We start from the raw sequence: 25,177 nt of genomic DNA, 5'->3' as shown, positions 1-25,177 counted from the left end.
TTCAAAAGCTAAATCCCTCCAGCTCCACCCTCGCCTCACCAAGATGGGATGAGCTTGAAAGAACACGTTGCTCTTAGGGTATTTATCTTTTCTCGAAAGACAAAAACAGGCCTTCTGGGTTTTAGAAAAATGTTTTATTTCACGGCCAAGGAGAGGGCACGGCTGAGGGAGGAACGAAAAGGACTGACAAATCCCTGGCAACCAAGCTTTGGGATTTCACAGAAGGGGTGGACAGGGAGGTCTTTGTTATGGACTTGATTACTCCGCACGTAAGGCTGTAAACTTTAAAGCGCATCCAAATCACATTCCCCCGTCAAAGAAACTCCATCGCCCAGAATCCTTTGAGGGAAAGATGCTCTGCCTGTATCAATGGTACTTCAAAGGTACACAGCCACAGTTGTGTTATTATTAAGATCGGAGGCACGACACAACCTTTTATTTTTAAGCAGGAACAGTCGGCTCTGGAAAGGTTAGGCAGGTAAGCTTTTCTGGGGTTAACAGCACCGTGAGCCCGGCTGCGCCAAAGCGCGCCGCCAGTGCTCCGGGTGCGAGATGACGCACGCTATCCCGTCAATACTTCTTGACTCCTGTTGGCTTCATCTTCTTCACGTAATACTCGTTGCATCCATTGGTCAGCCCAGCAATGAGAGAGAGGTAGCCCTCAAAGTTGACTTTGCCATCCCGACACTCTTCTAGGTTTTTCATGATCCGGTCAATGGCCATCGGATCTTTCTGGTTCTGAGAGAAAAAGAGGGGGAAGGCAAGGAAGAACAACAACAGGCCATTATCATTAGGTAAAGGGACCCCTGACCATTAGCGCCAGTCGTGACCAAATCTGGGGTTGCGGCGCTCATCTCGCTTTATTGGCCGAGGGAGCCGGCGTACAGCTTCCGGGTCATGTGGCCAGCAGGACTATGCCGCTTCTGGCGAACCAGAGCAGCGCACGGAAACGCCGTTTACCTTCCCGCCGGAGCGGTACCCATTTATCTACTTGCAGTTGGACTTGCTTTTGAACTGCTAGGTTGGCAGGAGCAGGGACCGAGCAACGGGAGCTCAGCCTGTCGTGGGGATTCGAACCGCCGACCTTCTGATCGGCAAGTCCTAGGCTCTGTGGTTTAACCCACAGTGCCACCCGCGTCCCTGCCATTATCATTACTGTTACCTAAAGGGCCGTCCCGTGGAAGACGGAAGCAAGCTTGCTTCCTGCTGCTCCCGAGGGCAGGATCCGAACCAAGGGATTCAAATGACAAGGAAGGGGATTCTGAGTAAATGTTGAGAAGAACTAAATGAGGGTAAGAGCCGGCAGACAGTGGAATGGACTCCCTTGGAAGGTGGCTTCCTCTTTTTCCTCGGAGGTTTCTAAACAGAGGTTGGGTGTCCATATTTCAAGGACGATTTTAGCTCCGATTCCTCCTTTTATAGAAGGAGAAATTCCAAAGAGGTAGCGGCCTTGGCCAGTTGCGTTGCTGGATCAACCTCCCACCAACCCTGCTGCCGTGCCCCAAATAAAAAAGGTAAAGGTAAAGGACCCCTGAATGGTTGAGTCCAGTCAAAGGCGACTATGGGGTTGGTTGCGGCGCTCAGCTCGCTTTCAGGCCAAGGGAGCCGCCGTTTGTCCGCAGACAGCTTCCAGGTCCTGTGGCCAGCAGGACTAAACCGCTTCTGGCGCTGTGATGGAAACCAGAGCACACAGAAACTCTGCTTACCTTCCCGCCGGAGCGGTACCCATTTATCTACTTGCACTGGTGTGCTTTCGAACTGCTAGGTTGGCAGGAGCTGGGACAGAGCAATGGGAGCTCAGCCCGTCACGGTGATTCAAACCGCCAACCTCCTGACCGGCAAGCCCTAGGCTCTGTGGTTTAGACCACAGCGCCACCCGCTCCCTTTTCATGTCCCAAACAGCACAATTTAAAGCCAGTGCCCTCCAGACATATTGGACTTCTGCTGTCATCAGCCACCATCAGTCAGGGATGATCAGAACAACATCTGGAATGAATTGGGCCCTGTGGTCTAAACCACAGAGCCTAGGACTTGCCGATCAGAAGATCGGTGGTTCGAATCCCCAGGATGGGGTGAGCTCCCATTGTTCGGTCCCAGCTCCTGCCAACCTAGCAGTTCAAAAGCACACTGGAGCAAGTAGACAAATAGGTACTGCTCCGGCGGGAAGGTAAACGGCGTTTCCGTGCGCTGCTCTGGTTCACCAGAAGCAGCTTAGTCATGCTGGCCACATGACCCGGAAAAACTGTCTGCGGACAAAGGTCGGCTCCCTCGGCCAGTAAAGCGAGATGAGTGCCATAACCACAGAGTCGTCCACGACCGGATTTAACGGTCAGGGGTCCTTTACCTTTATTGTCTCTGTCTCTGCCTGTGATTGTCTCTGGTTCCACCTATGGTTGGGTACCCCTGCCTTCCTATACCCTCCTCTGCAAACAATGACATCAACGTCATCATCTGCAGTCTGAAAAGTAATAATAATAATAATAATAATCCAATAACAATCCCGTTTCAGCCTTACTCACTTCCATATACCCAGGGACTTCCTTCTCCATCAACTGCCGAAGATCATCCTTCGTCAGATAGTTCTTGTCACCCGCAAATTTGTGGAAAGTGAACATGATGTTCTCCATGGCGTGTTCTAGCTGGGATGGCATCTTGGCGCTGGTTTCTGGGGCACGAGGAAGTCTGCGGAGAAATGGGCAAGAGAGAAGGAGATGTTGAGTTTTGCTGTCTTAAATTCCCCTGGTGGTTGATGGAAGGAGCGTAGGAAGTGAAGACTACTAGACTGGACCAATTCTCTGTTGCTGCATTGATGCTTAAAACAAGAAAAAGCAGGGAAAAGGAAAGGAAAGGAAGGAAATTCTAAGGCCAAGCGATCTCATACTGCCTTGAACCCAGGGGCCGCACTCCCTCCTGGGCAATGTTTCAGGGGCCACATGTCAGGTGGGCGGGACCAGAGGGGAAAATGGGCGGAGCACAAAACCCCCTTCTGTATCCTCCATCCAATGAATGAAAAGGCGTGATCAAAATTCGCAGATGCGCTCCAGTCTTGCAAAACCACACACAGAGTGGAGCCGGGAGAGTGTGCGGCATAAGAAGTTTCTTGAGGGCCAAACAGAGATGCTTGGAGGGCCACACTAGTCTCCCAAGCCTGTGGGTTTGCCGCCTCTGATCCAAACTGCCAGAGCTATGCGAATCACATGCATCGAGCAAAACAGGTATGATTTCTTTCATTTGGTGGAATGTTTCGCAGTGTGTTATTTTTAACTATTTTGCATAATTCGTACAGTCATACCTCAGGTTACAGACGCTTCAGGTTGTGTTTTTATTTGGGTTGCGGACTGCCGAAACCCAGAAGTACCGGAATGGCTTACTTCTGGGTTTCGGCAGTCATGCATGTGCAGAAGCGCCAAATCACAACCCGCATGTGCGCAGACGTGCGTTGCGAACGTGCATCCTGTACGTATCACGTTCAGAACCCGGAGCGCCCACTGTACTGGTTTTCCTCGGTCACGGGCAATGGGATGAGGAGCCAGCCCAGGACAACTGAGCTCATTCCTCAACCACTGTTCCATCACCTCTTGGGCTTCAGAGCAGACTTAGCCGAGACACAAATATATTGGTGGCACCAAGGTCTGGAAAGTTTGATTTTTGAAAAAGAGAGTGAAGGTTCTCAGTAAGGTGCATCCTGTGTACCCTTCATAGGAGCCAACTCCCTGGGGCCCACGGAATTCCCCATGAAGGGGTTGGGCAACCACAAATCTTAGTGTCAGGGCCAGCCACACTGCATGGCACCTATGACTCTGGGCATCCACAGTTGTGGGGCCAAGTTGGCAGTCCTGGTTCCTGTGGAGTACCAGCACAGCTGTGTTGCTCTTAAAATGGCCTTGGTGGTTCTGTTGAGTTTTTTTAAATTTAAACAGCATATGTTCCTAGTCCTCATGGTCAGACAGAAAAGCACAGCAAAAGAACAAGTATTGGTGTGAGAAACAGGGCCACGGAGTCTGGCTTCCTTTTGCTGGCCATACACCGGAAGACAGGACAAAATTCAACCGGTGCAGCTGTTCTTGGAAGCGTGATTGGTTTCAGTTACCTCTGCAGTCATACCCACAGATGAACAATAATCCCCATATTTTGTGCGTTCATGAAGAAAGGAATATGTTTCCAGCATGTGCAGAAACTGAGTGAGCCGGCAAAATGTACAGGCACTATTTTCTGCGGGTGCAAAACTGGCCTGTTTCCCCCAGTCTCTTATTTTACCCTGCCCTCCACTTAGCAAAAAATTCCTGCAGACGCCACAAAAAATGCCAAGCCTCTGGGATGAGTGTGTCGCAATGCTCAGGAGGTCGTCTGAGCATGTGCAAAGTGCACCCCACAAACAAACCAACACTGCGCAACTGGGATGGTGATAGCAGGTCCTGACCTCTTGGGAAATTCCTCCCTAAGGACAGAAAGGAAGTAAAGCACCAATCCTGACTGGCTGGTTCTGTGTGGCTCAGTGGAGTTCATTCTCTTTCCTGCTCCCTTCACATTCCTTCCACTAAACGCTTTGTCTTTGATCCCTGGACCCTGCAGGCTGCCAAGAACATCTGGACTGGGGACAGACCATCTGGTTCCTATCTGGGGAGGGCTGCGCCTGGGGCAGGAGGCGTTGGCCGGCGTCCCAGCCAAAGAGTCTCTCCACACCCGTCCACCCGCCTTCCTCTTTCTCCTCCTGGCTGGCACTACGAGGAAGAAACACAAGGAAGAAGCACACTCTGACCCGGGATCAGCCTCCTGACTCAGCCTCTTAACCCTTCACCAGCAAAGACTTCCCTTAAGCACATGGCACAGTCCTCTCCAGACAAGAAGCGGCGCTTCAGGCTCCCACTGGGAGATTTGCACTTTGTACAAGCACACCAGCCGGCCAAAATGCCACCCTTCCCCCCTTTTTTTAATTTAAATTTTATTAATATATAAAACACATACATATACATTTACACAATACACATACACAACACACTACCTTATTTTCATAACATAAAATATACCTACATTACTCTATATAATACCTACCTATACTATACATATCAGCAAACCTACACACGGACACCCACCAAGTTACTTGACTTCCAGCCATTCTCGTTACGCTACTTTATTTTTCCAACTAGCTTAAACGCATTTCGTCATTTCTTTAATCTCTTCTTCTGTCTTGACTTTACTCTCCTTTCATGCTAATCATTTTCTGGATTCACTCAATATCTGCCAGAAATTCTACATTTCCCACATAACTTTTGATGTATTCCTTAAAGATAGCCCCCTCCTTATTCACTTTTTGTACCATTTCTCCTCTTATCCTCCCTGTTAGTTCAGCAGTATGGAAGTATTCCATCATTTTAGATAACCAGTCTGTTTTAGGTGGGACGCTGCTGCTTTTCCAATTTTTGGCAATCAATAACCTTGCCACCATAGTTGCATACATAAATATTGGTCTGACCGTTCTTTTTATTTCCTCTGACACGACACCTAAGAGAAAGGATTTTGGTTTTTCCCCCAAATGAAAATCTAAACATCTTTTCCAGTTCGTTATAGATATTTTCCCAGAATCCCACTATCTCGTTGCACTCCCACCACATATGTAGAAAGGTTCCTGCTCCGTTGTTGCATCTGCAACAGACATCACTACAGTTTTTATACAAAACACCACCCTTCCCAGTTCACGGGCAATTTCTTTTGACATTTATATTGAGATTTGACAGCCAAGCAAAAATGCATGCGCCAGAGTCAGAGAGATAGCTCAGTTGGTGAGAGAATGGTGCTGGTAATGCCAAGGTTGCAGGTTCCATCTCCCTGAAGATTCCTGCCGATGTAGGGTTGGGCTAGAGGATCTTCAGGATTCCCTTCCAATTCTATGAGTCTATGATTCTACAAGACCATACCCGCTAAGAGATGACTATGAGCTCAATTCCCAGCACAAATTGCAGATGCACAGAAACACCAAACAATCTTGAAGAAAATACACAAGACGGAGAGCCAACAAAGATCATTTACAGATTTCTAAGCTAAGGAAAAAACTGTCTGGGTATATAACACATGCCCATCGTGGGTGGCAGAGATTTGGCAGCGGGTGGGGAAGGGCGGTTGTCACAAAACAAACCCAACAAACAGAGGCAAAGCCCCTGAGAAGTAACTCCTCTAAGTTGTCCGTTACCAGCAGTGACTTTTTCTACCGCCGCTAAATTGCCAGACCCAACTCCACTGTCCCTTTAAGGTGAAGTGGAAAAGGTACGGCCGACTCTGGACCAGTTCCAACCTGGCTGATGTAACCAGGTGTGCAATTAGGATAATGAATTAATTCAACAATTAATACATTACTCCGCTGGCATTTTCAGCCGTGAATTGCATCTTGGTCACGCCGGGGCGGTTCCCTCCCTGCAAGAAGCAAAGTTAGAGGGAACCAGGCAGAGGGCCTTCTCGGTGGTGGCGCCCGCCCTGTGGAACGCCCTCCCAACAGATGTCAGAGGGATAAACAACTACCTGATGTTTAGAAGACATCTGAAGGGAAGTTCAGGGAAGTTTTTAATGTTTGAAGTTTTATTCTGTTTTTAGTGTTCTGTTGGTAGCCGCCCAGAGTGGCTGGGGAAACCCTGCCAGATGGATGGGGCAGAAATAATAAAATTAATTACTACTACTACCACTACTACTACTACTACAAGGAGAAGCTGGACAGCCCTGCATTCTGGAAGCTCTGTTTCCAAGGCTGCCTGCTTCAAGTGAGTCGGGTTGGTCTAGTGGACCTTACATGGCCCCCTCCAAATCTTACGAACTCTCAACTCCCGACCTTCATGAGATGCTATCTTCCCTCTCTCTTGGGAGGGCAACAAAGAACTGTGTTGAGGATGCCCTAGCTATCTGCTTTGAGCTGGGTGGGCTGTTCTGGGCGACCTTACGGGGCCACTTCCACTTTTACCAATGCCAAGCTCTCCAAAGTCATGTTGGCATCCTGCCTGAAGGCAAAGACACCATCCGCTCCATCTGCTTCACCCGGAAACCGGACGCAGCGTAGAAAGACTCATGGCACAATTGTTGAGTCTCTCTCCCCGAGATCCCACAACCGTCGAGGTTGCTCACACTGCCTCAGTTTCCCCTCCCTTCCTCAGGTAAGGCCCCAGTGGTTTAATAATCACAAGACAGGAACAGAGCCAAGTCTGAGATAAATCTCAGTGCAAAGAGCAGGGCGGGACGAGAGAGACAGAAGGAGTCCAAATACCCGAAGGGTGTGGCCCCCAGGTTGTCTTAAGGCCTAAGCCGTCTCCTCTTGGCTCCCGGCCCATTTGCCTGCTCATAACCTGCGGCTTCTTGCCTGACGCCTGGAGCCTTCTGGAAGGAATCCCACACCGCCACTGGGGCATCGGTTCCCTTACGGTTGCAATTCCCCCCCCCGGTAAATCTTTATTGATTTAAAATACAAACGTACAACAAAGATAAGTATAGAAGAGTTAAATACAGAAGAGGTAAAGGTAAAGGGACCCCTGACCATTAGGTCCAGTCGTGGCCGACTCTGGGGTTGCGGCGCTCATCTCGCTTTATTGGCCGAGGGAGACGGCGTACTGCTTCCGGGTCATGTGGCCAGCATGACTAAGCCACTTCTGGCGAACCAGAGCAGCGCACGGAAATGCCGTTTACCTTCGTGCCGGAGTGGTACCCATTTATCTACTTGCACTTTGTTTCAAATTGCTAGGTTGGCAGGAGCAGGGACGGAGCAACGGGAGCTCACCCTGTCGCGGGGATTCGAACCGCCGACCTTCGGATCGGCAAGTTCTAGGCTCTGTGGTTTAACCCACAGCGCCACCCTAAATACAGAAGAAGAAAACATCAAAACATAAAGAAAAAATTTAAAAAGAAAAGGAAAAAGACAAAGAACCATCAATTTATACAAAATCATATCCATCAAATAAAAAAATGTCTGCATAAAACTTCCAATCGTTCTCATTATACTGTTTCTATTGTCATGGTTTCATCGCAGTTGCAGTTCCAGTCACTGCTGGAAACCGCAGAAGAGGGTCTTGTGTTCGAATCCTGCTTGGGGGTTTCTCACAGGGATCTGGTTGGCCGCTGTGAGAACAGGATGCTGGACAGGACGGGCTCTTGGCCTGATCCTGCAGCTCTCTTCTGATGTTCTTACTTGGAGAGCCCGGGGATTGAATTTGTTGCATGCCAAGCCAACGCTCTTGCACTGAGCTGGGAAAGCAAACCAAGGTGCTAGTCCTCAAGGGTTCTGAACGAAAGGCCAACTCAAATACTTTGTTAGAGTGTTGGGATCCTTCTTGCTAAGTAAAGTCGACACTGACTGGCAGTGGCTCTCCAAGGGCAGGGGAGATTCCCAGCCCTACTTGGAGACGCCAGAGATTGAATTTGGTACCCTCTGCATGCAAAGTGTGAGCTTTAAGGCTTAGATATGGCTTTCCCCGCCCAAATAAGAAAGTTTCCAGTCCTCATAGTTCCAAATGAAAGGGCTCTGAGACAGGGGATGACTGCCAACCTTTCATGCAGAAGCTGGGGATCAAAGCTGAGACCTTTGGCATGCAATAATAATAATAATAATAATAATAATAATAATAATTTTTTATTTATACCCCACCCTTCCCAGTTCAAAAACCGGGCTCAGGGAGGCTAACAGCAAATTTAAAACACTTTAAAACACTTAATTATAAAAGCAGCATAAAATACAGTATAAACATGAATAGCAATAAAAATTAAAAAATCAATTAGGTAATCTCCAGGGCTAGCTGGCTGAATTGGTCCTACTTGGGCCAGCGAGGCGGCCAGGGGAGAATTAGCTGTGGGGTCTCAGATCAGGTGATCTTCATAAAAGGGGAGGGGGAGGGAAGAGAAGGGAAATAAAAGATCAGGCTGAATTCAAATTAAGGGCCAGGCGGAATAGCTCTGTCTTACAGGCCTGACGGAAGGAGGTTAAATCCTGCAGGGCCCTGGTCTCCTGGGACAGAGCATTCCACCAGGTTGGGGCCATCACTGAAAAGGCCCTGGCCCTGGTGGAGGATAGTCTGACTTCCTTAGGGCCCAGGACCTCTAAACTATGGTTATTCATAGACCTTAGGGTCCTTTGCAGGGCAGACCAGGAGAGGCAGTCCCATAAATACGAAGGCCCTAAGCCACAAAGGGCTTTAAAGGTCAAGACCAGCAACTTGGCAAAGGCTCTGCCCCTGAACTACTGACTTCCCTCTATAAAAGAATGCAAGGTTCTGGTCCTCATGGGGCTGGCTGAAGAGGAACACAGAAGGCTGCACACTCCAAGCTATGGCTGCAGAACACTCTTTCAAAGGGGAAGCGATTTTGCTTAATCACACATGTTTCCTGTCATTGCCCGCTCCCTTCTGGGTGTTCCCCTTGGGTGGGTTTTGGCTGGAGGCTGCAGAGGAGAAGTTGTCTTAGGAGGGGGGCAGGAGGGGGGCAGAGGGGAGGGGAAGGACTCCTCATCCCTTGGCTGTTAACGCAATGACTAAACAGGGCTTAAGAGATCCTGGCAAACTCCCCAGCTCTGCTGCTGCTGTCTCTGGAGCGGGACAGCTCTCCTATCGGAGACCCAGGCGGATGGGCGAGGCCTGGACTTGGTTGGCATTTGCCAACAGACGCCCTTGTGGGAGACGACTCTGGGAGAAAGCATCTCCAGCACTGGGCAAAAGAGGCAGAGGACACGAATCCCCCTAGAGGAAGATTACGCAGAATAATTGTTGTTGTTGTTGTTGTTTAGTTGTTTAGTTGTGTCCGCCTCTTCGCGACCCCCTGGACCAGAGCACGCCAGGCCCTCCTGTCTTCCACTGCCTCCCGCAGTTTGGTCAAACTCATGCTGGTAGCTTCGAGAACACTGTCCAACCATCTCGTCCTCTGTCATCCCCTTCTCCTTGTGCCCTCCATCTTTCCCAGCATCAGGGTCTTTTCCAGGGAGTCTTCTCTTCTCCTGAGGTGGCCAAAGTCTTGGAGCCTCAGCTTCAGGATCTGTCCTTCCAGTGAGCACTCAGGGCTGATTTCCTTCAGAATAGAGAGGTTGGATCTTCTTGCAGTCCATGGGACTCTCAAGAGTCTCCTCCAGCACCAGAATTCAAAAGCATCCATTCTTCAGCGATCAGCCTTCTTGATGGTCCAGCTCTCACAGAATAGAGGGAGAGAATTTAGGATGCCCTGTTTTTCAGGCTGCACCATCTTTTTTCGGACTGTAGTCTGGCGAACAGCTGCTTTGCATACAAAATGTCCCAGGCATCTCCAGGCAGGGTTGGGAAAAACGCCCTACCCAAAACCCTGGAGAGCTGTTGCCAGTCAGTGTTCACAATATAGAGCTAGATTGACTGCAAACTTGGCTGCAAGGCTGTCCTTCGCTGGCCTTTTCTCGGCCCAGAATCCATCTCACAAACGCCAAAATCTCAGTCCTGATGTTCTTCAGCTTTGAGATAGTCCCTTGGGGTCAGTGCTGAGAGGTTTTCCAGGCTCCAGCTGCCCCGCGTGGCGTTTGGAGGTCTATCTGCAGCCGGGAGCCTCGGCCATCGCACAGAGTGTGTGTAAAAGATTTATAAGCAGACGTCAGCCAGTGCTGAAACCCACAAACCCTTTTAACGGCTTCTCGGAAGCGTCTGTGCAATGCAGAGAACACATACTGTACCGGGAAGAATACAAACTGTTTCTCTTTCCCTCTCTCTTTAAAGACACCCACAAATACATATGTTTTAACACCCCTGGACATACAATGAAGCTGAATGTTGCAAGATTCAAGACAGAAGAAAGAAAGAATATAGAAAGATAGACCAATGTATCACGATGTCTGAAATGAAGATGTAACTTGGTAGGGGAGAACAGGGTCATATCCTGGCAACTGTTACTACTAATTAGGTAGGGCTGCCATGTTTCAAAAAGTGAAACTAAGAACACAAAAGCTGTTGAGCTTTTTTTCTTGGAGGGGGTGGGGTGGCCAAAGCTGCTGAGCTTACGTTTTTGAGCTATTTTTAATGAAATTCACCAAAATCTACTCTTCCGACGTGGGTTGCCGCAAGTCCAGATTTTCCCGGACATTTCAGTGATTTCCGCCCATAGTTTCCAGCAGGCAAATCTCAGCTATGTCTGGGTAATTCCGGACATATCGCAACCCTAACTTAGGGGTCTAAAACTATCACTCTTTTTATTTTACTTACCTTTTATTGCTGAAACTGTTGTTTTATAGTACAGTGGTACCTCAGGTTAAGTACTTAATTCGTTACGGAGGTCTGTTCTTAACCTGAAACCGTTCTTAACCTGAAACACCACTTTAGCTAATGGGGCCTCCTGCTGCTGCTGCGCCGCTGGAGCCCGATTTCTGTTCTCATCCTGAAGCAAAGTTCTTAACCTGAAGCACTATTTCTGGGTTAGCGGAGTGTGTAACCTGAAGCGTATGTAACCTGAAGCGTATGTAACCCGAGGTACCACTGTACAGAGCAGAAGGGCGGTGGGAATAATAAGAGAAGCGATGTCTGGCTTCACGGTTTTTCCTGCATCATGTCTTTTTTTGCATAGCACAGGCACACATCATGATACATTGCCCGGCCCTAATGAGTGTGTGCATGTGCTATGCAAAAGTCATGATGCAAGAAAAACCTTGAAGCCAGATGATGCCTCTTCTACACAACACCATCTTTATTTCAGACATTGTGATATATCGGTATATAGCGATGTTTAGCTGGCGATAGACAGTATCTTGATCTTGAAAACCGGATACCGCCTTGCCCTAAGCGTGTGGACCAGGAAAGAGGCGTGGCCTGGAAGGGGCGTGGCTTAGCAAGAGGCCACTCCCACAGCATCCATTCAAAGCGCATGGCTTCCTGCAAAGGATTCTGGGAATCTTAGCTCTGTGGTGGGAAAAGCCACTTTGGGGGGAAGCCATGACCGTTAAAGGAGTAGACAAGTTCTTAAATTGTATGGTGTGGATGTGGGCAGAGAGGCTCAGAGGATTGCATCTGGTTCTGGGGCCTGAGGCTTCCCCCCGACTCTGCTCTAGCCATTGCACGATACTGCCTTCCCTCTTGATACAGGGCGAAGAGAATGATGGTGCTCTGAGTCAAGGGTTAATCTCTTTGGTTAAGAGTGTGAGCAGCCTCACATTCTCCCCAAGTAACTCACAGATGGAATTCCATTCATGATGAGTAAGTCTAGCAATGGGGTCCTATGCTTCTGAAGGCATGCGCTCATGCGCCCACACAGTGCCAAACCCTGTTTATTTTAAGGGCTGTCCTTTGTTCAAAGAGCAATCCCTTTCTTACAGACTCCACCCAGAATTCTGCTCAGATCTCGACAGTCGGCCACAGATGCCCTTATTCCATGGTGAGCGTTCTCTCTCTCTCTCTCTCTCTCTCTCTCTCTCTGTGTGTATTTGCACACGAAAAGACATGCACACACTTGCAAGTCTTCTAGAACAGCGGATCCACCAATATCAAAACAACTATTTCGACAAGCAATAGAACGTAGTTTTCTAGCACACTGTTTCGACAAGCAATAGAACTCAGCAGCTGTAAATGGAAAGGTATTGGTGCAGATATAAGAACATAGGAATAGCCTCCAGAATCAGGCCAATGGCCCACCAATGAGCCCAGGATCCTGTTCTCACAATGGCCAACTAGAGGCCTCTTTTTGGAAAACGCCAAAGCACAAGAACACTTCTCCCTCCTCTGGTTTCCAACAGCTGATGTTCAGGAGCATCGCTGCCTCCAGCCATGTAGGCAGAGCTGAGCCACCAAGACTAGTAGCCATCGATAGCCCCCCCTTCCTCCAGGAATGGCTGTGTAATCCGCTTTCTGAGCCATCCAAGTGGGTGGACATCCCTGGCTCCTGTGGCAGGGAGTTCCACAGTTCAACTGTGTGCTGCGTGAAGAAGTCCTTCCGTTCGTAGGTCCCAAATCTCCCAACACTTGGCTACGTTGGGTGTCCAGTGTTAGGAGGGAGAAAAACATGGATCTGCTCACTTTCCGCAGGCCAAGAACCATTTTATAAAATTCTATCACGTGGCCTTTCTCTATCTATCTATCTATCTATCTATCTATCTATCTATCTATCATCTATCTATCTATCTATCATCATCTATCTATCTATCTATCTATCTATCTATCTATCTATCATCTATCTACTTTCCTACCTGCCTACCAATCATCTACCTATCTACCTACCCTCTATCTACCTACCTACCATCTACCTACCTACCTACTATCTATCTATCTATCTATCTATCTATCTATCTATCATCTATCTATCTATCATCTATCTATCTATCTATCTATCTATCATCATCTATCTATCTATCTATCTATCATCTATCTATCTATCATCTATCTATCTATCTATCTATCTATCATCATCTATCTATCTATCTATCTATCTATCTATCTATCTATCATCTATCTATCTATCATCTATCTATCATCTATCTATCTATCTATCATCTATCTATCTATCTATCTATCTATCTATCATCATCTATCTATCTATCTATCTATCTATCATCATCTATCTATCTATCTATCTATCTATCTATCTATCTATCATCTATCTACTTTCCTACCTGCCTACCAATCATCTACCTATCTACCTACCCTCTATCTACCTACCTACCATCTACCTACCTACCTACTATCTATCTATCTATCTATCTATCATCTATCTATCTATCATCTATCTATCTATCATCATCTATCTATCTATCTATCTATCATCTATCTATCTATCATCTATCTATCTATCTATCTATCTATCTATCTATCTATCATCTATCTACTTTCCTACCTGCCTACCAATCATCTACCTATCTACCTACCCTCTATCTACCTACCTACCATCTACCTACCTACCTACTATCTATCTATCATCTATCTATCTATCTATCTATCTATCTATCTATCTATCATCTATCTATCTATCTATCTATCTATCATCTATCTATCTATCTATCTATCTATCATCTATCTATCTATCTATCTATCTATCTATCTATCTATCATCTATCTATCTATCATCTATCTATCTATCTATCTATCTATCTATCTATCTATCATCTATCTATCTATCATCTATCTATCTATCTATCTATCTATCTATCTATCATCTATCTACTTTCCTACCTGCCTACCAATCATCTACCTATCTACCTACCCTCTATCTACCTACCTACCATCTACCTACCTACCTACTATCTATCTATCTATCTATCTATCATCTATCTATCTATCATCTATCTATCTATCTATCTATCTATCTATCTATCTATCTATCATCATCTATCTATCTATCTATCTATCTATCTATCTATCTATCATCTATCTACTTTCCTACCTGCCTACCAATCATCTACCTATCTACCTACCCTCTATCTACCTACCATCTACCTACCTACCTACTATCTATCTATCTATCTATCTATCTATCTATCATCTATCTATCTATCTATCTATCTATCTATCTATCATCTATCTATCTATCATCTATCTATCTATCTATCTATCTATCTATCTATCTATCATCTATCTATCTATCTATCTATCTATCATCTATCTATCTATCTATCTATCTATCTATCTATCATCATCTATCTATCTATCTATCTATCTATCTATCTATCATCTATCTACTTTCCTACCTGCCTACCAATCATCTACCTATCTACCTACCCTCTATCTACCTACCTACCATCTACCTACCTACCTACTATCTATCTATCATCTATCTATCTATCTATCTATCTATCTATCTATCTATCTATCATCTATCTATCTATCTATCTATCTATCTATCTATCATCTATCTATCTATCATCTATCTATCTATCTATCTATCTATCTATCTATCATCTATCTATCTATCATCTATCTATCTATCTATCTATCTATCATCATCTATCTATCTATCTATCTATCTATCTATCTATCATCTATCTACTTTCCTACCTGCCTACCAATCATCTACCTATCTACCTACCCTCTATCTACCTACCTACCATCTACCTACCTACCTACTATCTATCTATCATCTATCTATCTATCTATCTATCTATCTATCTATCATCTATCTATCTATCTATCTATCTATCATCTATCTATCTATCTATCTATCTATCATCTATCTATCTATCTATCTATCTATCTATCTATCTATCATCTATCTATCTATCATCTATCTATCTATCTATCTATCTATCTATCTATCTATCTATCTATCATCTATCTATCTATCATCTATCTATCTATCTATCTATCTATCTATCTATCTATCTATCATCTATCTACTTTCCTACCTGCCTACCAATCATCTACCTATCTACCTACCCTCTATCTACCTACCTACCATCTACCTACCTACCTACTATCTATCTATCTATCTATCTATCATCTATCTATCTATCATCTATCTATCTATCTATCTATCTATCTATCTATCATCATCTATCTATCTATCTATCTATCTATCTATCATCTATCTACTTTCCTACCTGCCTACCAATCATCTACCTATCTACCTACCCTCTATCTACCTACCATCTACCTACCTACCTACTATCTATCTATCTATCTATCTATCTATCATCTATCTATCTATCTATCTATCTATCTATCTATCTATCTATCATCTATCTATCTATCATCTATCTATCTATCTATCTATCTATCTATCTATCTATCATCATCTATCTATCTATCTATCTATCTATCTATCATCTATCTACTTTCCTACCTGCCTACCAATCATCTACCTATCTACCTACCCTCTATCTACCTACCTACCATCTACCTACCTACCTACTATCTATCTATCATCTATCTATCTATCTATCTATCTATCTATCATCTATCTATCTATCTATCTATCTATCTATCTATCATCTATCTATCTATCATCTATCTATCTATCTATCTATCTATCTATCTATCTATCATCTATCTATCTATCATCTATCTATCTATCTATCTATCTATCTATCTATCATCTATCTACTTTCCTACCTGCCTACCAATCATCTACCTATCTACCTACCCTCTATCTACCTACCTACCATCTACCTACCTACCTACTATCTATCTATCTATCTATCTATCATCTATCTATCTATCATCTATCTATCTATCTATCTATCTATCTATCTATCTATCATCATCTATCTATCTATCTATCTATCTATCTATCTATCATCTATCTACTTTCCTACCTGCCTACCAATCATCTACCTATCTACCTACCCTCTATCTACCTACCATCTACCTACCTACCTACTATCTATCTATCTATCTATCTATCTATCTATCATCTATCTATCTATCTATCTATCTATCTATCATCTATCTATCTATCATCTATCTATCTATCTATCTATCTATCTATCTATCTATCATCTATCTATCTATCTATCTATCTATCTATCATCTATCTACTTTCCTACCTGCCTACCAATCATCTACCTATCTACCTACCCTCTATCTACCTACCATCTACCTACCTACCTACTATCTATCTATCTATCTATCTATCTATCATCTATCTATCTATCTATCATCTATCTATCTATCATCTATCTATCTATCTATCTATCTATCTATCTATCTATCATCATCTATCTATCTATCTATCTATCTATCTATCTATCTATCATCTATCTACTTTCCTACCTGCCTACCAATCATCTACCTATCTACCTACCCTCTATCTACCTACCTACCATCTACCTACCTACCTACTATCTATCTATCTATCTATCTATCATCTATCTATCTATCATCTATCTATCTATCTATCTATCTATCTATCTATCATCATCTATCTATCTATCTATCTATCTATCTATCTATCTATCATCTATCTACTTTCCTACCTGCCTACCAATCATCTACCTATCTACCTACCCTCTATCTACCTACCTACCATCTACCTACCTACCTACTATCTATCTATCTATCTATCTATCTATCTAATTTGCTACTGACTTTTGAGTGCTCTGGATGCTGGACTGATTGATCTGCCTCCCCCCTTCGTCCCAAGGGGAGCGAAGAGCAGCTAACTAGATCACTTAAAGGTAAAGGTACCCCTGCCCGTACGGGCCAGTCTTGCCAGACTCTGGGGTTGTGCGCCCATCTCACTCAAGAGGCCGGGGGCCAGCGCTGTCCAGAGACACTTCCGGGTCACGTGGCCAGCGTGACATCGCTGCTCTGGCGAGCCAGTGCAGCAGACGGGACGCCGTTTACCTTCCTGCTGGTAAGCAGTCCCTGTTTATCTACTTGCACCCAGGGGTGCTTTCGAACTGCTAGGTTGGCAGGCGCTGGGACCGAGCAGTGGGAGCGCACCCCGCCGCGGGGATTCGAACCGCCGACCTTTCGATCGGCAAGCCCTAGGTGCTGAAGCTTTTACCCACAGCGCCACCCGCGTCCCTCTAACTAGATCACTTACATGATAATAATAATAATAATTAATCATCATCATCATAATTTATTATTTCTACCCCACCCATCTAGCTGGGTTTCCTCAGCCACTCTGGGCAGCTCCCAATAGAATATTACAAACACAATAAATACATCAAACATTAAAAACTTCCCTGAACAGGGCTGCCTTCAGATGCCTTTTAAAAGTCAGATAGTTGCTTATTTCCTTGACGTCTGACGGGAGGGTGTTCCACAGGAAGGGTGCCACTACCGAGAAGGCCCTCTGCCCGGTTCCCTCTAACTTCAGTTCTCGCAGGGAGGGAACTACCAGAAGGATCTCGGAGCTGGACCTCAGTGTCCAGGCAGAACGCTGAAACAATGTGGCTGATTTGGGTCCATTTTAATTGCAACGGGTCTCCTCTGAGCAGGACTTTGTTGGGACACCCCCACACCCTCTCTGACAGCTTGCCACTGTGGGCTGAAATTGGCACTCTTAATTCCATTTACGCATCTCTCCCCCAGGAGGCAGCTCAAAGCATTTTACAAGAAAGCAGTCGCATCGGTTAAAAAACAATTGCATGTAATTGTTTCTTTGTTTTTTAAAAAATGATGAGGCAATTATAAGCATAGAGACGGTTTTAAAAACAACAACACATACACAGAATCAATTCAGAATCTGGGACAGGTGCCAAACATCCTAAAAGGGGGCGAGACAAATTCGTGGAGGCTGTTCAACGGCTGCTAGCAGAAATGGCGCTGTCCCCTGTCGGAGGCAGTATGCTTTGCAACGCCAGTTGCTGTGAAATCAGAGAGGTTGCTGTGAGAACCGGGTCAGGCTTTAGATTCGGATCTAAAGCACATCCGAATCATGTTGCAAGAGCACGCCTTCCCCCAGAGAATTCTGGGAGCTGTGGTTTATTTGTTTATTACTGTCCTGGGTTCGAAACCTGACATGGCCACATGAAGCTCTCTGGGCGTGACCCTGGGGGCCAGTCACTTATCCCTCTGAGCCTATAGACCTACCTCACAAGGTTGTTGTGAGGATCGAATGAGGAGACGGAGAAACATGGAACCCTACTTTGAGCTACTTTGAGGAAGAAAAACGCAGAAAATAAATGGAATATATAAAGAGGAAGCGTTCTTTCCTCGCATGTCATGCTCACAGCCAGAAGGCATTCTGAACTGGCTCGCTTCTTCTTTTCCACTGGGGCAACCAGTTAATTTATTCAGGGTGTATTTAAAGAGAGCAGAGCACTGGCGTCACTGGAGGAATGCGAGGAGAGGAGGGCTGGGGAATCCTTTCCGCCCCGAGGGCCAGATCCGTAGTCTGCCAGCCCTCCGAGGGCCAAGTGGGTGGGAGCAAGGAGGATGCTTCATCTAACTGTTGCAGCACCGTTGCATCAGTTCCATTGGTCCACCTACCTCCATATCGTCTACACTGACTGGCAGAGGCTCCCCAGGGTTTCTGGCCACGCACCTTCCCAGCGCGACCTGGAGAAGCCACTGGGGACTGAACCTGTGACCTTCTGCATGCAAAGCATATGCTCAAGCCGCTTGGCTATAGCACTTGAATGAAAAAAACTAAAGCAGGTTTCTAGTCCTCATGAATTAAAACCAGAGCGATTTAACAGCGAATCCCTTTTCACAGGGAACTAGAACTCTGAGACAGTTTCCCAAGAGGTCTCAGCGCCCGTAACAAACCACAGCTCCCAAACTACAGTCACGTGCCCCCCCCAAATAACCCAGGGAACTGTGGTTTGTGAAGGGCACTGCAAAACGTGTGGGGCAAACTACAGTTGATTCCTGGCCATTTAAAGTGGCAGAAAATAATTAAATGTACGGTTTGTGGGCATGGCCTGTGACTGCCAGGAACTGAACCTCCAGGGGCAGGGACAGTCTACCTTGGAGGCTCATATGGGGGTGACAGGCGTGGCTGTATCACGAACGGCTTGGAGGAATTGAGGGAGGAGGAGGAGAAGGAGGAGGAGCTGGCCTTTGGTCTGATTCAGAAGGGCTCCCTGCTTATCTTATTATGACCCTGCAAACAGCTTTGCCACCCTGGGAAAACAAATATCCTTTTGAGAAACTTTGGCACCCCACCCACCTCTCTCTCTCTCTCTCTCTCTCTCTCTCTCTCTCTCTCTCTCTCCAGATCTGGAAAGAGAAATTCTCTTCACCAGGAGACGGATCCAACTCTTGTGACACGGCCAGGGAGGGTCTCCCCTTGCCAACAAACATGTGGTCTGACGCTGCCTTAAGTAGGTCACAGAAACACACAAGGGGAACATCTTCTCCGACTGTGCTGTCTGGTTACAGTTCACTCCGGGTCCTTCCATTTCCTCACCCTGAACCCCGACACCAGAGTCCACTTCTGACAACTACGCCCCACAATTTGCCCCCCAGAAACCGCAAGAGCGGCTTTAAAATGCTGCGACGGCAGAGCCTTTCAACAGCACACAAACCCTTTGAACCGTTTGCTGGCTTCCTTTGAGATCTCGACAGGCCTGCAACCTTCAGACACATTTTATGGAGTGACAGTTCTGTCTCTATGGTGACACTTAGCCCCATGTATGGCAAAAGATCGCTGCATTCCAGAAGGTTGGACTAGATGACCCTTGCGGTCCCTACCAGGCTCTCCAGATGTTTCTATAGAACCTCCAGTTCCAGGGGCAGTCTATCTAGATTCCTAGGCTCCTCAGGGCTTTTGGCTGCTGCAAAAACAGGCTGCTGCATGAGATAGGTCCTCTTTGGCCTAATCCTGCTGCCAGGCTCTGTGTGGCATCCCATACAGCAGAAACATCATTTTCCAAGACCACCATCGTCGCAAGCCCAGCAAATCCGAACCGTGAAATAACCCAAATCTTCCTTCTTTAGGCGAAGAAAACATCTCACTTTTTTTCTTTTGTGATTTGGAGAATCATTCCCAAACCCACAGGCAACCGAACTTATTTCAACGTGCCTGTTTTGCATTTTTGGGTGTTTTAAAAAACATTTCAGTCTGTTGCTACAATTATCCTCTCTGTGTTTCCTATGCATGAAACAACAAACCTTTTACCCAGATGCAAAACTGTTTGTTGTTACTTTAAGGGGTCGAAACCGAGGGGAGAGGATGGGAAGATCAGAAAACTGAAATTCAGGGCTCCGGGGAAAGGGCTGTAGCTGAGAGGTCCCCCAAATCCAATCCTCAGCCCATCCTAGCAAAGAAGGAAGGAAGAAAGAAAATCCTCTATCCTTGTCCTGTCCTGTAACAGACCCTCCCTGTTATAAGGCTGCTCCTTGGGTAATCAGGCTGCCTGCCACACCCTGGGGGGGGGGGCAGCTGTAGTGTGAAACAGGGGAAAGCAAACAGAGCCTTTCTCCCCATAAACTTGAAGCTGCATCAAGGACTGCTGGCCAAGTTTTGAATGGATGGATACAAAGCAGGACCCTCCAGACCAGGGGTCAGCAAACTTTTTCAGCAGGGGGCCGGTCCACTGTCCCTCAGACCATGTGGTGGGCCGGACTATATTTTTTGGGGGGAAATTGAACGAATTCCTATGCCCCACAAATAACCCAGAGATGCATTTTAAATAAAAGCACACATTCCACTCATGTAAAAACACGCTGATACCTGGACCGTCCGGGGGCCAGATTGAGAAGGCGATCGGGCCGGATCTGGCCCCCCCGGGCCTTAGCTTGCCTACCCATGCTCCAGACTGACACCCAATGCCAATTCGCATCAGACACAACTGGCCCATGGTCACTCACATACCATGCATTCAACACACCCCTTTTAATTTATTCAATCATTTATCAATCATTAACAAAAACCCAAGAAACTGCTCCAGGGGAAAAACCCACCTCCAGATCACAATATTCCGCAAGAAAACACAACTATCGCAAAATTAAAACATCTCTTCTAAACCTGCAAAAGCGACTTGGGTTTGCTTTCATGGGAGGTGGTTATTTTCTCAAAGAGAGCAACCAGTTCTCCCAGAATTTATTTCTGAATTCGCTTGAAACGCTTCACCTTAGATATTATTTTTGTCATTGGAGACGGCTTCCCAAACTTAGTGGGGCCACTCTTTCCAAGACGGCAGCCATGCTCCTTTCAATTTTTGAGCCACACAGTATACATTTAAAGCACGTTCTCTCTCCCCAGCACCCCAGAGAATCCTGGGAACCATAGTCTGCCAAGGGCGCTGGGAACTGTAGCTCAGTGAGGGAGTAAAGTGTAATTTCCAGGATCCCCACCCCATCCTTTTGGAGTTGCGTGTGTGTTTAAAAACACAGCCAGTGGGGTCGGTCTGACAACATCTGAAGGCAATAGCTTTGGTTGTCTCTGGCCTAGGAACCAAGACTCATTCTGAGCAAGATGGACTTTGACCTCAGCTGGAGGGGCTGAGGCCTCTCTGGGTGTGGAATGGAGGTAACCTCATACAGATCCATCACACCTTTGGAACTTTCTTATGCATGCTCCCGTAGCAAATGCAAGGGATTTCAGTCCCCAAAGGAACAGGCTACGCTAGATTGACAGTGGCGTGGTCTAGTCCCAGAGCTTTTTTAAAGAAGTAGCTAGGCCCTACTCAAGAGTAGACCCACTGGAATTAATGACCCTGAACTAGCCATGTCTATTAACGAGCCCACTATGAGCAGGACATGCATTTGGATCTATAACCCGTTCATTTCTTTCTCTCAGTGCAGAATAGTCACCCTTGGCTAAGGGTCCAGGACACCCCCAAAAGGTGTCCTTACTCAGTGGGAGAAGGTGGCAGGTTCAAGCCCACCGGGGTGGGGAATGAGCCCCATCTGAAACCTCGGAGAGTCGCTGCCAGTCAGTGTAGACAACACTGAACTGGATGGACCAATCACTCGACTCGGTCTAAAGCAGCTTCCTCTATTCCTACGTATTTCAGAAATGCACCCATTTCATGGATCTGCACTTTCCCGCTCCCCACAAATGGGATTAGTCAGCCACATGGCTGGGTGGGGAACTCGAACTCCAGACATGTCCGTAGTTGGGAGCACACCCTACCAAATGATGGCAGGACCTACCCAGCCCCATGTTCCCCCAAATTCTGCCTCTGGAACCCCCACGTCCTCTAGTTTTAGTTTTGGGGTGTTGATGGTCAGCTCCTCCGCCCCTTCAAAGCACTAAACTTGGGGTTACCCCCTTCCACAACCCCTTTCCCCTAAATAAAGTCTTCCTGGGGGACCCAACCTCCCCTATTCTAAATGGGGAGGGGGAAACGAATCACCCTTTTTGCACCAGAATTTAAAATCCCCCTAAAATAAAAATAAATACGCCCTCCCCAATTTTAGCGATGCATTTCAGACCCAGAGGTTTTATTTTATTTTTTTTCTACTGCAAGCCCGTATGCAAGAATAAGGACGCGGGGTTCCAAGCCACTTGGTCCGGCTCACGAGTAGACCCGGTGGAATCAAAGGGACCTAATCCCACCCCCGTGCCCATTCACGGCAATGGACCTGCCTCTATACTCCAAGCCAGATTAACGCAGGACGCACACGAGGACTCCTAAATGAATTCTGAGCGGAGACCGATTGATTCAGGAGAAAAGACCCCTTTGCCCCAAGACACCCAACACACTTTCTCAAGAGGAGACCACCCCGCTCTCATTCCCCAGGGCGGACCACACCCTTTCCCAGAACTGCAGGCTTTTTCACTGCAGAAAAAAACAAACGTTCCCTTGCAAAAAATACCAAACTTATTTGATTTCCAATAAAACTGCACGGCAACCTCAGTCCAGTTTCCCCCCCTCCCTGGGGTGCAGAAATTTTTGGGTGGGGAGGAGGGTGCACCATTTCAATGGGGAGAACCCCACTTTTCTGAATGTTTCTTCCAGCCCCCCCGCCGCCCCCCATTTCTATCCCCCTTTAGCAAGCGAGCGCGCAAGCCAGGGACGCGCGCGTCTTTTTCTGCACCTCTCCAAAAAGTCCCCGTTACGCGCGGCTGGAACGCCCCAAAGAGACTCACCGCGGAGGAGCTGCAGAGAGCGCGAGAGGGAGCCTGGAGCGACGGCTGGCAGGAGGCAGAGTGAGGCCTCTCGGCCAACGCCTCCGCAACCCTCGCCAGGCTGGGCTGGGCTGGGCAAGAGGGGCGGAGACGGAGGCCGGCAGCTCCAGCCCCGCCGGGGGAGAGCCAGAGAGGACCGGCCTCTTGGAGAGGAGCCACGTAGGAATACCAGGAGGAGCCCAGCGCGCCTCAGCCCCACTAGCGAAGAGGGTCGGTTTCACAGGATCCACTGGACATTTCTTGCTTTTTCTCCCTTTTCCAAAAGGGCTTTTCTGCCGCTCCAGAACAAACGCAAGGCAGACATTCAGCAGGTGCAGAGAGAGAGAGGAAGGATGCTGGACTAGTTGGGCCACTGGCTAACTACAGGGCTCTTCTGATATTCTGGTGGAACCTCCAGATCTAGGGGCAGTCTATCTACATTTTTAGATTCCTTGGGGCATTTGGCCACTGTGATAATTAATAGGGTGGTGTGGGCCTTTAGCCTGATCCAACTCGGATCTGCTAGTGATCTTCTGTCCTCTGGCTGCCCTCCAAATGGAGGAACTGCACTTCTTTACCCTGAACTTTAGGGACGCGGGTGGCGCTATGGGCTAAACCACAGAGCCTAGGACTTGCCGATCAGAAGGTCGGCGGTTCGAATCCCCGCAACAGGGTGAGCTCCCATTGCTCAGTCCCTGCTCCTGCCAACCTAGCAGTTCGAAAGCATGTCAAAGTGCAAGTAGATAAATAGGTACTGCTTTGATGGGAGGGTAAACGGCGTTTCCGTGCGCTGCTCTGGTTTCACCAGAAGCGGCTTAGTCATGCTGGCCACATGACCCGGAAGCTGTACGCTGGTTCCCTCGGCCAATAAAGCGAGATGAGCGCCACAACCCCAGAGTTGGCCATGACGGGACCTAATGGTCAGGGGTCCCTTTACCTTTACCTTACCCTGAACTTTCTACATTCAAGGACTCATCCCATTCTCCTGACTGTAGTTTGGTGTAAACTGATTTTAATGTGGCATTTTAAAATAGTTCCCACACTGGGACCTTATGCTGAAGTGCAGGTAAGTAATTGAAATATAATAAAAACATCAACAATAACCCAAAACAGCCTGACCCCTCATATTCCACTGAGTTCTCTGGGGGAGTTCCTGCTGCTGACCCACTAATAATAATAATAATAATAATAATAATAATAATAATAATAATTTTTATTTATACCCCGCCCTCGCCAGCCAAGGCCAGGCTCAGGGCGGCTAACAAGCAATAATAAAAACAAGTTGAATGAATACAACTTAAAAACAAAATTAAAATACAACATTAAAATACTGAAACATGATAATATTAAAATGTAGCCTCATCTCAGGAGGAGAAAGGAAAAAGAAAAAAGAAAGAGGGGGAGGGATCAAATTGGCTCCAAGCCAAAGGCCAGGCAGAACAACTCTGTCTTACAGGCCCTGCGGAAAGAGATCAGATACTGCAGGGCCCTGGTCTCATGAGGCAGAGCTTTCCACCAGGTCGGTGCCAGTGCTGAAAAGGCCGTGGCTCTGGGTGAGGCTAATTTAATTCCTTAGGGCCCGGGACCACTAGGGTGTTGCTATTTATGGACCTTGAGGCTCTCCGTGGGGCAGACCGGGAGAGGCGGTCCCATAGGTATGAGGGTCCTAGGCCATGAAGGGCTTTAAAGGTTGAAACCAGCACCTTGAACCTGACCCTGTACTCCACCGGGAGCCAGTGCAGCTGGAAAAGCACTGGGTGAATATGCTCCCATGGCA

General features: G+C 46.8%; 1 protein-coding gene across 1 annotated transcript; it reads right to left on the bottom strand.

The window, feature by feature from the left end:
- Window positions 1–112: 112 nt before the first annotated feature.
- S100A10 (S100 calcium binding protein A10) lies at window positions 113–23,509 on the bottom strand. The gene is made up of 3 exons (XM_053369067.1): window positions 23,383–23,509; window positions 2,520–2,682; window positions 113–738 (listed from the first exon to the last, which is right to left on the bottom strand). The coding sequence occupies exons 2-3, from the start codon at window positions 2,649–2,651 to the stop codon at window positions 571–573; spliced, it is 300 nt and encodes a 99-aa protein (XP_053225042.1). The 5' UTR covers window positions 2,652–2,682; window positions 23,383–23,509; the 3' UTR covers window positions 113–570.
- Between the last annotated feature and the right edge of the window lie 1,668 nt (window positions 23,510–25,177).

The sequence above is a fragment of the Podarcis raffonei genome, chromosome 16 (assembly GCF_027172205.1).
Source record: "Podarcis raffonei isolate rPodRaf1 chromosome 16, rPodRaf1.pri, whole genome shotgun sequence".
Classification (NCBI taxonomy): Eukaryota; Metazoa; Chordata; class Lepidosauria; order Squamata; family Lacertidae; genus Podarcis; species Podarcis raffonei.
The sequence above is the reverse complement of the archived record's forward strand: the minus strand, read 5'-3'. Positions and strand labels throughout refer to the sequence as shown.

What these genes read in the sequence shown, in the direction of transcription:
- S100A10 (XM_053369067.1), bottom strand. Translation starts at nt 2,651, where the DNA reads ATGCCATCCCAGCTAGAACACGCCATGGAGAACATCATGTTCACTTTC. An exon ending in AAGTCCCTGGGTATATGGAA is followed by an intron (nt 739 to 2,519) that starts GTGAGTAAGGCT and finishes TTTTTCTCTCAG; the next exon opens with AACCAGAAAGATCCGATGGC.